This window comes from Gastrolobium bilobum, unplaced genomic scaffold, assembly GCF_033153095.1.
Source record: "Gastrolobium bilobum isolate Gb01-03AN ecotype WA unplaced genomic scaffold, APGP_CSIRO_Gbil_v1 utg4022, whole genome shotgun sequence".
NCBI classification, from domain to species: domain Eukaryota; kingdom Viridiplantae; phylum Streptophyta; class Magnoliopsida; order Fabales; family Fabaceae; genus Gastrolobium; species Gastrolobium bilobum.
In genome coordinates this window covers 51813-66353 of record NW_026896777.1, presented here as the reverse complement: position 1 = coordinate 66353, position 14541 = coordinate 51813, and the positions used below count along the sequence as shown (strand labels likewise).

Below are 14541 nucleotides of genomic sequence, written 5' to 3'. Positions count from 1 at the left end.
AGTTAAGGAGGCTTTAAAGAGGATGAAGACTAATAAAGCCTTGGGGCCTGATGGTGTCCTTATTGAAGTGTGGAGAGGCCTGAGGGATGTGGCAATAAAATGGTTGACCAATCTTTTTAATAAGATTCTCCAAACGAATAAGATGCCTGATGTATGGAGGAAAAGTATGATTGTGCCTATCTACAAAAACAAGGGAGATATACAGAATTGTTCAAACTATAGAGGCATTAAGCTAATGAGCCATACTATGAAGTTGTGGGAGAGAGTTATTGAACATCGCTTGAGGAGAGATACCAAGGTTTCTGTAAATCAATTTGGATTTATGCCAGGAAGATGTACCATGGAAGCCATTTTCTTGATGCGACAACTATTGGAAAGATATCGAGAAAAGAAGAAGGACTTGCATATGGTGTTCATAAACCTTGAGAAAGCATACGATAGGGTTCCAAGGAAAGTTTTATGGTGGGTCCTGGAGAAGAAAAAAGTTCCATTAAAGTATGTAAAGGCAATCAAGGATATGTATGATGGGTCTACTACATGTGTAAAAGCTTGTAACGGATCATCAAGTTATTTTCCTATCACGGTAGGTGTACACCAAGGGTCGACTCTAAGTCCTTACCTCTTTGCCTTAGTTATGGATGAACTAACAAAAGATATTCAAGAGGAAGTGCCATGGTGTATGCTTTTTGCAGACGATATTGTGCTTATTGATGAGAGCAAGGAGGGTGTTAATAGAAAACTTGAATTGTGGAGAAGCACATTGGAATCCAGATGATTCACATTAAGTCGAAGCAAGACTGAGTATCTGAAGTGTGAGTTTTCTCTGGTACGAGATGAGGACCAAGAACCTATGCATCTAAATGGTCAAGAGGTACCCAAAAAAGATGCTTTTAAATACTTGGGCTCCATTTTACAAAACGGTGGAGAGATTGATGAGGATGTAAATCACAGAATCAGAGCAGGGTGGATGAAATGGCGCAGTGCATCTGCATTTTTGTGTGACCGCAAAATCCCCCTGAAGTTAAAAGGAAAATTCTATAAAACGGCAGTAAGACCGGCAATGCTATATGGAGCGGAATGCTGGCCAGCACATAGGCAACATAAGCATAAGATGGGAGTAGCAGAGATGAGGATGTTAAGGTGGATGTGTGGTTACACAAGGATGGATAAGATAAGAAATGAAGATATTCGACGAAAGGTCGGAATAGTACCGGTAGCCGAGAAGATGAGAGAACATAGATTGAGGTGGCTTGAGCACGTGATGAGAAGACCCATGGATGCTCCTGTAAGAACAGAAGTTTGTTACCAAGAGCTAAACACAAAAAGAGGCAGAGGTAGGCGGAAGCTTACTTAGGGGAAAGTAGTAAAACAAGATTTAATGGAGTGAGATATAGATTGGCGGACAGTATGTCTTAGAACGGAATGGAGAAAAGCTATAAGTATGGTGGAGGGTTAGACCCGCTGTTATTCTTATGTTCCAGATGGTCCCTTTTTAGTCCTTTTCCCCTTCATTTGCCCCACTTCTTCTTGTCCCTTTCTTTTTTACTTTTATTTATTTATATATACATATATTTTTATTTTATTTTATTTTATTTTATTTTATTATTTTATTTTATTATTTTATTTTATTTTTTTATTTTTATTTTTATTTTTATTTTTTTTTGCTTTTTTACTTTTTTTCAACCGTTTTGTATCTTTCATGTGGGTTCATCTACCACCGACCCCAATTAATTTGGGATAAAGGTGTTGTTGATGTTGATAGTAATATTCTAGGTCAAGTAACTACTAGAACAAGCCCAACACTACAAGACTAATAACATAATAATACTTCTAAAAGGCCATGAATCCTAATATTCTAGCACTTGCCCTGAAGACATAACGTACTCCCATTAGCTTGCTACAAATGAACAGTTAAACAAAAAAATATAACATAATATGATGGGTTCCATGTAATGAATGTACATTGTATATCTATGATTATTGTAGTAATACAAGGAATAGAAATGTAATTTGAAAATTTTGTTATTATTCTTCCTTATTCTGTGAAGTCATATAGGTTTATCACATAAAAATATAGCTGTTTTTTACGGCCGGTTTGCAACACCTGACGCAAACCCTCCTCCTTTATCCTGGCTTGGGACTGTCGTTTTATAGAATTTTCCTTTTAACTTCAGGGGGATTTTGCGATCACACAAAAATGCAGATGCACTGCGCCATTTCATCCACCCTGCTCTGATTCTGTGATTTACATCCTCATCAATCTCTCCACCTTTTTGTAAAATGGAGCCCAAGTATTTAAAAGCATCTTTTTTGGGTACCTCTTGACCATTTAGATGCACGGGCTCTTGGTCCCCATCTCGTACCAGAGAAAACTCACACTTCAGATACTCAGTCTTGCTTCGACTTAATGTGAATCCTTTGGATTCCAATGTGCTTCTCCATAATTCAAGTTTTCTATTAACACCCTCCTTGCTCTCATCAATAAGCACAATATCGTCTGCAAAAAGCATACACCCTGGCACTTCCTCAAAAGATATTCAAGAGGAACTGCCATGGTGTATGCTTTTTGCAGACGATATTGTGCTTATTGATGAGAGCAAGGAGGGTGTTAATAGAAAACTTGAATTGTGGAGAAGCACATTGGAATCCAAAGGATTCACATTAAGTCGAAGCAAGACTGAGTATCTGAAGTGTGAGTTTTCTCTGGTACGAGATGGGGACCAAGAGCCCGTGCATCTAAATGGTCAAGAGGTACCCAAAAAAGATGCTTTTAAATACTTGGGCTCCATTTTACAAAAAGGTGGAGAGATTGATGAGGATGTAAATCACAGAATCAGAGCAGGGTGGATGAAATGGCGCAGTGCATCTTCATTTTTGTGTGACCGCAAAATCCCCCTGAAGTTAAAAGGAAAATGCTATAAAACGGCAGTAAGACCGGCAATGCTATATGGAGCGGAATGCTGGCCAGCACATAGGCAACATGAGCATAAGATGGGAGTAGCAGAGATGAGGATGTGTGGTTACACAAGGATGGATAAGATAAGAAATGAAGATATTCGACGAAAGGTCGGAGTAGTACCGGTAGCCAAGAAGATGAGAGAACATAGATTGAGGTGGTTTGGGCACGTGATGAGAAGACCCATGGATGCTCCTGTAAGAACAGAAGTTTGTTACCAAGAGCTAAACACAAAAAGAGGCAGAGGTAGGCCGAAGCTTACTTGGGGAAAGGTAGTAAAACAAGATTTAATGGAGTGAGATATAGATTGGCGGACAGTATGTCTTAGAACGGAATGGAGAAAAGCTATAAGTATGGTGGAGGGTTAGACCCGCTGTTATTCCTATGTTCCAGATGGTCTCTTTTTAGTCCTTTTCCCCTTCATTTGCCCCACTTCTTCTTGTCCCTTTCTTTTTTACTTTTATTTGTTTACATATACATATATTTTTATTTTATTTTATTTTATTTTTATTTTATTTTTATTTTATTTTTTTATTTTTATTTATTTATTTATTTTTCGTTTTTTTTTTTTTACTTTTTTTTTTCAACCGTTTTGTATCTTTCATGTGGGTTCATCTACCACCGACCCCAATTAATTTGGGATAAAGGTGTTGTTGATGTTGATGTTGTTGATTCTGTGAAGTGAATTTGGTTGTCACATTGTATTCATCTATACTGCCTTCAAGAATCATGCCATACTTGGTGTATATGCTGTGCTTCCTTACCTTAGCAAGTATAAATTTCAAACTGAGATGACCTTAATTTGTTTTTCAGGATGAAATTCATGAAAGGGACCAATACTCCGACCTCATGTTGGCAATCTTCAGGTATACCATCAAAAGGACAAATTAGCTTTTCACTTTGTAATGTAGCTTCGTTAAATTCCAAAGTATAACTCCTAATACATAACTGTTGTAAAATTGGGTTGTAGGTTACAGTATGATGGGCTTTCTAGTTGACAATAGAATAATTTTTATTTTGTTGTTTACAGATATGGTCCTCATAGACCAAACATTGTGTGTGGGTGTAGTAGTGAAAAGGTTGTGATAGTAGCTTTTCTCTTTATTTAATTCTCCCTTGTAGAATATTCTAGATTATCATTTATCATCTATTGCTTTCTTGCTATTTGTTCCCTTATTTATTAGTGTCTCTTGATATTGTAAATAAGTCTCTTAGGTTACTGTTGCTATTTATTTGTATAGCTCTTTGTACTCAATATAAAAAAGACCTATTGGGTCTCTCAATGAATTAAGAAAATTGTGTTATTTAGAAAAACACTTATACTTTTCATCATGGTATCAAGAGCTGGTTATATTCCAGTCTCTTCCCCGTTCTAATTTCTTTTTAAGTCTTCTTTCTTTTCCTTTTTCGTTTTTTGCCTCTGCCAAGGCCAGAATCCTTACCTAGACACCTCCAACCACGAAACCAAGGCCACCATTAGGTTCAGAACAAAATTCCGAGCCTGCCAACAAAAGACCCGTCGCCGGAAACCCCTCCACGCGCCGCCACGCGCCACCACCATCCTTCAGCCTCGCCGGTGCGTGTGATCCACGCGCTGCCCTCCCATCATTTTTTTCCGGCGAGTCATACCCTGTTCTGATCGTCTGCCTCCCCTCTTCCTATTTTGAGGGTCAAAATCGTATTTGGAGGAACTTTTTTTCTGGGTACTTGTTGTTAGAAAGCCATGGACATTGAAAATGTTGAAAATTCATCTGGAATTTCGTCCGGAACCTCACCCCTTCCCATCTCTTCGTCTTCTGGTGACAACCCAGCAATGCAGATCACCAATCATCGTTTAAACGGTAGGAACTATGTGCAATGGTGTCAATCTGTTAAGTTGTTTATCCAGGCTAAAGGGAAGATGGGGTTTCTGGACGGAAAAAAGGTACAACCAGCAGAACATGAACCTGGCTATGATGCATGGGTGACTGAAAATTCTTTGGTCATGACATGGCTGACTAATTCTATGGAACCAGATATCAGTCAAACTTATTTATTTCTTGATACGGCTCAAGAAATTTAGGAAGCTGTTAAAGAATATTACTCTGACTTGGGCAATGCCTCTCAGGCTTTTGAACTCAACACGAAGGTGAAAGATTTACGCCAAGGAGGAATGACTGTTACTGAATACTTCCTTGCTCTAAAAACATTGTGGCAAGAGTTGGACTTTTATGATAAAGCAGACCTTCAAGGTTTAGAAGCTAATGCAATATTCAAAAATTATATAGAGAAAAGGCATCTCTATGATTTTCTTGATGGCCTTAATTTTGATTTGGATGATCTTCGTGGAAGGATTTTGGGGCAAAACCCATTACCTTCCATTGCTACTGCTTTTTCTGAGGTACGAAGGGAGGAGCTTCGCTGAAAAGTGATGTTGGGTGATAAGGACTCTAAGTCCTCTGATGGGTCTGCCCTTATAGCAAAGATTACTGTTCGTCCTTCTGGGGACTCAAAACGTTCTGACCGCTGGTGTTCTCATTGCAATAAGGGTTCATGGCAAACCACCAAACTGGAAACCAAAAGGACAAAACAAGAATCGTGCTAATGAAGTATCTTTTGAAGATAAGGGGGAGGGGTCTCATGTCCCTTCAAACCCTGATGGTTGAAAGTTAAATGGCCTTGAAGGCCGAAGCATGTGAGAGGGAAAAACAAAATTTTCTCAAGCGGAATCACACATGCAATCAAGACTCATGCTTTAAGACAACATGATGTTACCTATGTTTGTGATTCAAACACCAAGGAGATCAGTGTCAGGTTTGAAGGGTTCAAACCCTCTAACGTTGATCCACACCACCCCACGTCAAGATGCAAGAACTCTTCTTGAAAAGCCACCAATTGATTACCACAAAAGCTTGCTAGGCGTCCAATGTGTGAAGGAGGAGGCTAGGTAAAGGTGTTTAGAAGAGTGAAGTCTTCAGCATGAAAGCTTTACAAAAGTGGGGCATGGATGCTCTTAGAAAAGGCTAGGTTATTTTGTGAAACCTTAAGGAGAACTTCCCAAAGTGTGCGCCCAAGAGAGTGAGTGAATCAGAGTATTGAAATCAGATTTTTCACTTAAAATTCTGATCTAAGTGGTGCACAACTAGAGGAGAAAAAGGTGGAGTTGTTGCAATTCAAAATTCCCAACAACCTACCTTTGAGTCCTCATGAGACTAGGTCTTATCCTAGTCAAAATTCTGACCTAATGGCCATCATATGGCCAGCCATATGTGCGCCCCATTCAGCCCCAGAAACGGTTCAGATACGTTGAGCAGTTGCATTCATATTTGAACCAACTAGCTCACTGATTTTCTCAGCAAACCAAATCTGATTTGGAGCTAATTTGGTTGACAAGATGACACTCACAACAACCAAAGTGGCGCCCCAAATTCAGCCTTGGATGTGATCAAAGATCTCCTCTTGATACTAGGGATTTGTTCCAACAAGATCTTATCTTTATCCTTTTGTTATGAAACAACTTTTCATAACCAATTCAAATTTGAATTCAAACATTTAAATTCAAACGTTCAAACATTTAAATTCAAAATTCAAATGCTAAATTTAAATTCTAAATTCAAAATTCAAATTTCAAAATTCAAATTCAAAATTCAAATTTCAAAAACCAAATTTCAAATTCAAAATTCGAATTTTAAAATTCAAATTCAAATTTCAAATTTCAAAATTCAAATTTCAAATTTCAAAATTCAAATTTCTAATTCAAAATTTAAATATTTGATAATTAATTTAACTAATTAAATTAATTAGTAATGTTTAGGACCATCCAAGCCCATTACATGATCCATGCGCCCTTTTCCCTTTGAGGTGGGCTTCCAAACTTCTTCTTGGGCTAACAACTATTATTATGCCCAATACCTTTAATTCTAGATCATCATGACAATAAGGTGTTAGTGTGTGACCCATTAGGTCCAACATAGCCACTGACATAAATGGGCTCCGGCCCAACAAGCCCACAACCCATTTAATGACAACACAGAGCACTAGCAATGCTTTGTTTCCCCAGAACTAGTTAGATTAATGACTTAATCATACTATTACACATATTTGGTTGCTGTATGTATTTCCTTTCGTCTCGTTACCTTCCCATTAAACCTAGGGTAAGGAAACGTATCAACCCTTGCGATTTAGGGTAAGCTTTATTCGAAATAGGGAATCTTCAATTTACTGACTCTAAAGGCAGATCATCTCATGATCTGTTTTACTATGCATAGATTCTCGAGTCCTTGTAAATGTCATCCCGATTTCTACGGTTTACAGATAACCTAATCTCTCACAGAGATTTGACGAATTCCTTCAGCTTATCACCCTAGCCCTGTGCTCTTTCAGGAGAAGCCCAACAGTGTACCTATGAGTCTCCATGTTTCAGGCAGACGATGTATACAATCAAAGCATGCCTTCTAGAACTCAGTCTAGGTTGTTAGATATGATTACATATGATTAGTCTGATTAGATATGATTAGATATGATTAGTCTGTAATTATTCTGATTATATTTTGATTGTATTAGGTCTGGGCCTTTCCTATAAGCCCATTAGAGTGTCTATATATTGTAACTCTCTGAATTAGATCAATACACAACATATTATTTGTATCAGAGCTCTTTGTTTTGGGAATTTTTCGCTTCCGCTAAAACCCTAAGCCCACTGCTTAGGCGTTCTCTCCTACTTCTAACGCCGTGCGTCCCTCCGGCTTGGTTCTACAAAAAAAAAAAAAAGTTACTGTTCACTGCGTCCGTACAGTCCGTATAGATTCACTGTTCATCGGGGCGTACGATCTACTGTTCACATCGTCCGTACGGCGGTACTGTTCACGAGTCTGTACGGTGGTACTGTTCACACGTCCGTACAATTTTACTGTTCACGCAAAAAAAAAAAAAAAAAACAGAACAGCTCGCCTTCCTCTCCAGTACTACCCCATCTCCTTTATTTGATTTTGTGATGGAGGGCTCAAGTAATGCATCCAAAAACATAACTGGCATCATCTCCAGTACTACCCCATCTCCATTCTTTTCTCGGGCCAGTGATTCCAATTGGAACAGTAGACGCGGTCGCGGACGTGGCCGCAGACAGAGGCCTCGTTGCAATTATTGCCAGAATCTTGGGCATTTTGAAGAACGTTGCTATAGGAAGTACCCTCATTTGAAGCCACCGACTGCCAACTTTGCTCAAACTGATGCTACACCACCTTCTACTGGATTAGTAACTCTTTCAAGTGCCGACTGTGAGGCACTTCTCAAGAAGGTTTCTTCTCAGCATCCTACTCAAGACACTGGTAATCATGTTGCTTGTTTTTATCAATCATCTCTTGGACCCTGGATAATAGACTCAGGTGCTACTCATCATCTTTGTGGTAATAAAGATCTCTTCACTTCACTTTCTTATTCTAATAACCTACCCTCTGTCACTCTTGCTGATGGCACTAAAGCTCTTGCTCGTGGAATTGGAGAAGCCAACCCAACTCCCCTTTTAACTCTGAGTTCTGTTTATTATATACCTGACATTCCTTTTAATTTAATCTCTGTTAACCAGTTGATTCATTCTCTTTCATGTACTGTTACCTTCTCTAAATAATCCTTTTCTATGCAGGATTCGGGTACGGGGAAGACGATTGGAGCGGGCATTGAGTCACGAGGTCTCTACTATCTGATTGCACCACCTTCTCCAGTAGCCTGTTCACTCACAGAGTTGCCTGAGCTAATTCACAGCCGTCTGGGTCATCCAAGCCTCTCCAAGCTTCAGCATATGGTTCATTTTTTATCCAATCTTAAGTCTTTAAACTGTCATTCTTGTCAGCAAGGAAAGCACACTCGCTCTTCCTTTGCTAATAGAGTCAATAAAAGAGCTAATGCTCCTTTTTCTATTGTTCATTCTGATACTTGGGGTCCGAGTCGAACAATGTCTGTTTTAGGTTTTCAGTATTTTGTCACATTTATTGATGATTTCTCTCGTTGCACTTGGGTTTATTTAATGAAAAATCGTTCTGAATTATTTTCAATTTATCAAAAATTTGGTGCCGTGATAAATACTCAATTTGGTGCTTCTATTCAAATTTTTCGAAGTGATAATGCAAAAGAATATGTGTCTCTTGAGTTTTCTAATTTTTTGGAGAAACGTGGGATGTTACACCAGACCACTTGTCCACACACTCCACAACAAAATGGAGTGGCCGAACGTAAGAATCGGCATCTGGTTGAAACTGCTCGTACCCTACTAATTCATATGAATGTTCCACTTCGTTTTTGGGCAGATGCTATAATCACTTCTTGCTTTCTCATCAATCGCATGCCCTCTTCCGTACTACATAATGAAGTTCCACATAGTGTTTTATTTCCGGGAGCACCTTCCTATCCTCTACCTCCACATGTATTTGGATGTACCTGCTTTGTTCATGATCTTACTCGAGGAAAAGATAAATTAACATCCAAAGCCTTCAAGTGTATTTTCCTTGGATATATTCGTTTTCAAAAGGGGTATCGTTGCTACTCTCCTGATCTCAAGCGTTATATTGTCTCGGCTGATGTCACTTTCCTTGATCGACAACCTTTTCATTCTATCCCATCTCAGATAACACAAGTTGATCAAGTTCTTCCTCTTCATTTTCTTGATTTGTCTTTACCAGTTGCAGGAGACTCTATCCCGGAGGAGCAGCCCATTGCCTCCATCCCTGAAGACCGTCCTTTTCTCACCTATCAGCGTCGTCAGACTGCGCCTCCAGCGGATTTGAACCTTATTGACTCACCGCCTGCTACTGTCGACTCTTCCCCTCCGGATCCTCCATCAGAAATTACTCCCATTGCCCTTCGCAAAGGTATTCGATCCACTCGCAACCCTCATCCACTTTATAGTTTCTTGAGTTATGATAGACTTTCTTCACCACATTTTACTTTTGTTTCTATTAGAGTAAAGTAACGTAGAGTAATACATAAGGGTATTTTTGTATTATCAGTTGAGGGTATCTTTGTAATAGCACAAGTAAAGATTAGTTAGTATGAAACTGATTCTGTTCAAACAGAATCAGTGACGTGTCATTTGTGTCATTAATATAGCTCTATAAAAGAGCAACATGTACTGTTCACATTCATTCAAGAAATACATCAGATATTTTTAGTTCTCTCTCTCTAGCATTCTCTGAATGACTTCTTCTTCTCTCTCTCGTTCATCTTCTTCTCCTTTTCTTTGATGGTATCAGAGCTCTCATCCTGAGGGCCTGATACGAACGTGTTCACTATGGCTTCCGCATCGCAATCTCCGTCGCTGACTTCCACCATAAACGGAACAACAGAAGCTCGTTCTTCGTCATCTCCGTCCCTGTTCAACCACTCCATATCAGTCAAGCTAACTGAAAGCAACTTTCTTCTATGGAATCAGGTTGTTGAACCTGTCATTACTTCTCATCAACTCCACAAATTTCTTGTGAACCCTAAAATTCCTCTACAGTACGAATCTGAACAAGATCGAGCTAATGAAGTAGTCAACCCTGCATACACTGAATGGATCCGTCAGGATCAGATGCTTCTTTCATGGATTCTGTCAACGATCTCTGAAGATATACTGAATGAGATCCTAGGTGTCAATCATGCATACGAAGCATGGGACCAGATCCACAAATTCTTCCAAGGAATGATGAGATCTAAAGCTCATCAGCTTAGATCTGAGCTTCGAACCATGAAGAAAGGTGGAAGGTCAGCTGCTGAATATCTCAGGCGCTTCAAATCATTGTATGATGAACTAAAAGCTATCAAGAGTCCTGTATCCTTTGAAGAACAAACTGAAATCATCTTGGCTGGTCTTCCTGCGGAGTTTAATCCTTTTGTCACATCTGTGAGAACTCGTGAGAATCCTTACTCAATAAATGATTTGAGAGTTGAGTTGATGTCTTATGAACAGATGCTAACCAAGCAGAATGAAACACTCCTTGCTGAATCAATGTCTGTGAATGTTGTGCAAACAACTACTACTGATCAGAAGGATGACTCTGTATCTAGAAGAACTCCGTTTGGTGTTATTCAGCAGAATCATGACCAAATTCAGCAGAATCATGACCAAAACTTTCAAAACCAAAGATCATATGGATTCAGTAGAGGAAGAGGAAGGTCTTTTGTTTGTAATAACAGAAATAGCAGGGGTAGAGGACGCACCAACGTTCAATGTCAGCTGTGTTACAAATTTGGACATAGTGTTCAAAGCTGTTGGTACAGGTTTGATGAAAATTTTGCACCTGAATCATCCGCATCTGAAGCTCCACACTATTTTCCTGCTCCTCCACAGTCTTTTCGAAGGCCACATCAGTACATCCGTCCTCCTGCACATCCTCCTCAAGTGCTGCTCACAGCTAATCAACTCACACCAAATCAACTTCAGCAGATCTCTCAACCACAGTGTAATGCTGCCTCACAGGGACAAGGACTCTTGCCAACTCCTCAGAATGTCCAAGCTATTGAGTGGTATCCAGACTCAGGAGCCTCTCATCATGTCACAGCTCATCCTCAAAACCTTCTGCAAAGTACTCAGTTGTCAGGAGCTGATCAAGTCTATATAGGGAATGGACAAGGTCTAAGGGTTAATGCTACTGGTTTATCCTCCTTTCCTTCTCCTTTTCAACCACACACTCAGCTACACCTTAACAATCTATTACTTGTCCCTTCTATCACCAAAAATCTCATTAGTGTAAGTAAATTTGCTAAGGATAATGGAGTCTATTTTGAATTTCACCCCTTTACTTGTTGTGTGAAATCACAGGAATCCCATGAAGTGCTGCTGGAAGGTGACTTGGGTTCAGATGGTTTATATCGTTTCCAAGAGATCTGTCTCACTCCCAACTCAAGACAGAATTGTCATCCTACTTCAATGTCTTTTTGTAATATACATATAGGTCATAGTCCTACTTCAAAGTCCTCAATAAATGTAATCTCTAGTCAACAGAAAGCTGTAGCTTCCTCATATATGTACTCCTTATGGCATTGTCGTTTAGGTCATCCTCATACTGAGGCTCTTAATTTTGTCCTGAGGTCTTGTAATATCCCCATTCCAAATAAAAATGATATTGAGTTTTGCTCAGCTTGTTGTTTGGGTAAAATACATCGATTACACTCTCCATCTTCTACCACAGTTTATGACAAACGTTTTGATTTAATATTTAGTGATCTGTGGGGTCCAGCACCTATGACATCTACTTTGGGCTTTAAATACTACATATCCTTTGTGGATGCACATTCCAGATACACCTGGATCTTTCCCCTCAAACAAAAATCTGATGCATTAGTTGTGTTTTCTCAATTTCAAGCTCTTGTTTCCAATCATTTTCAGTCCTCTATTAAAGCCCTCCAAACTGACTGGGGAGGAGAATTTCGATCTTTTCATCAAACTTTAAAACAACAGGGTATTGTTCATAGGATCATATGTCCCCACACTCATCATCAAAATGGAGTGGTTGAGAGGAAACATCGTCACATAGTTGAAACAGGTCTCACATTGCTTGCTCATGCATCTCTACCCATCAAATTTTGGGATCATGCATTTATTTCAGCTGTTCATCTCATTAATTGTCTTCCAACTGCTGCATTAAATTTTGAAGTACCCTTCACCAAGCTTTACAAATCCACTCCTGACTATACGAGCCTTAAGGTCTTTGGTTGTGCCTGTTTCCCATTCTTGAGACCCTATAACAACCATAAATTAGATCTTAGAAGCAGTGAGTGCATATTTCTTGGTTACTCTCCCAACCATAAAGGGTATAAATGCTTGAACTCTTCTGGTCGTTTATTCATCTCCAAAGATGTACTTTTCAATGCAACAAAATTCCCTTATTCTTCCTGGACAACAGTACCTTCCCCTGACACTGTCTGTCCTATTTCACAACCTGTTACAAATTTAATTCCCTTGGTTCCATCCTCACCTTTACATACAGATTCTTCTTCCTTTGATCATCAGCTGTCATCTCCTGTTTCTTCTAGCTCACACCCTGTTGATCCCAACACTGCCACTATTGTACATCAGTGTAATTCTCCTCTCCCAGGTCAATTCTCCCAGTCACCTTCATCATCCTCCACAGCAGCATGCACTTCACATTCCCACGGTGAGCACACACCTTCAAGTAATTCAGGTACTCCTTTATCCTCTCCTTTACTTACTCCTTCTTCATCTTCCAACATCAGTTCTGGTTCAGAATATATCCCCTCTGGCACTCTTTCTCCCTCTTCTGATCATTCCATCATTACTCGCTCTAAGTCTGCCCTTATACCTCGCATTCTTCTCACCACCCTTGAACCTACATCAGTCAAGCAAGCTATTTGTAATCCACACTGGCTTGCTGCCATGCAATCTGAATTCCAAGCCCTTCAAGCCAACAATACCTGGACCTTGGTTCCACTTCCCAAAAACAAAATGGCTATTGGTTGTAAGTGGGTCTTCCGAATTAAGGAGAATCCAGACGGGACTATTAGCAGATATAAGGCACGGTTAGTGGCTAAAGGGTTTCACCAATAAGCTGGTTTTGACTACACTGAAACCTTCTCCCCAGTTGTCAAACCTATTACCATTCGGACTATACTTACCATTGCCATCTCTTTTGGTTGGCAACTAAGGCAATTAGATGTCAACAATGCCTTTCTCAATGGCATTTTAGAAGAAGAGGTTTATATGAATCAACCTCCTGGTTTTGAATCTTCTGACAAATCTCTTGTTTGCAGGCTTCATAAGGCTCTCTATGGTTTAAAACAGGCACCAAGGGCATGGTTTGACAAGCTTAAGGTCTCTTTGCTTCAGCTTGGCTTTACAGCAAGCAAATGTGATCCTTCTCTCTTTCTCTACCGCAAGTCCAATCACTGCATCTTTCTCTTAGTCTATGTGGATGATATTATCATCACTGGAAATGATGCTTCTCTTCTTCAATCGGTGATACAGAACCTGAATGATGCCTTTGCTTTGAAGGATCTTGGTGATCTTGATTTCTTTCTTGGTATTGAGGTTAAAAAGACCTCTTCTGGTGCTCTTTTTCTCTCCCAGTCCAAATATGTTCGCAACCTGCTTACTAAAGCTAACATGGCTGAGGCAAAGGGCATCTCCACTCCTCTTCCCTCTGGTTGCAAGCTATCCAGATATGGTTCTAACTATCATCCTGATCCTTCCTTTTATCGTTCAATTGTTGGAGCCTTGCAGTATGCCACACTCACCAGGCCATAGATTAGTTTTGCTGTCAACAAGGCTTGTCAGTTTATGGCTCAGCCCCTTCCGCGAACCCATCTTCCCCTTCCTTAGGCGCAATAGGTAAAGCAGTGTCAAGGACATAAGCAACTTTTTCGGCCCGCAGAACATTTCTGACGTTCCGGTACCAGTCCATAAAATTAGGACCAGTCAGTTTGTTCGTATCGAGTATTGAGCGTAGTGACAGTGGATTAGTCATACTAAAAACTGAAAATGTAAAGATAGATTAATTAATATATATTGTCGTGTAACAAATTATTAAAGACTTTAAATAATTTGCCCCTCCCACTATTTTATCTAAGTCAATGACCCTTACAATTTGACTTAGGGTTAATCTACTTTTAGACTT

The 14541-nt window shown here is 39.6% G+C and overlaps 1 protein-coding gene across 2 annotated transcripts in view; it reads left to right on the top strand.

Moving 5' to 3' along the window:
* Positions 1–14541, top strand: part of LOC133301952 (DExH-box ATP-dependent RNA helicase DExH6-like) — a 62870-nt gene that overhangs the window by 24354 nt on the left and 23975 nt on the right. For both annotated transcript variants that reach the window (XM_061501663.1, XM_061501662.1), the window contains exon 18: positions 3770–3822. In XM_061501663.1, coding sequence (XP_061357647.1) covers positions 3770–3822 — 53 coding nt within the window. The remainder of the gene's footprint in view (positions 1–3769; positions 3823–14541) is intronic.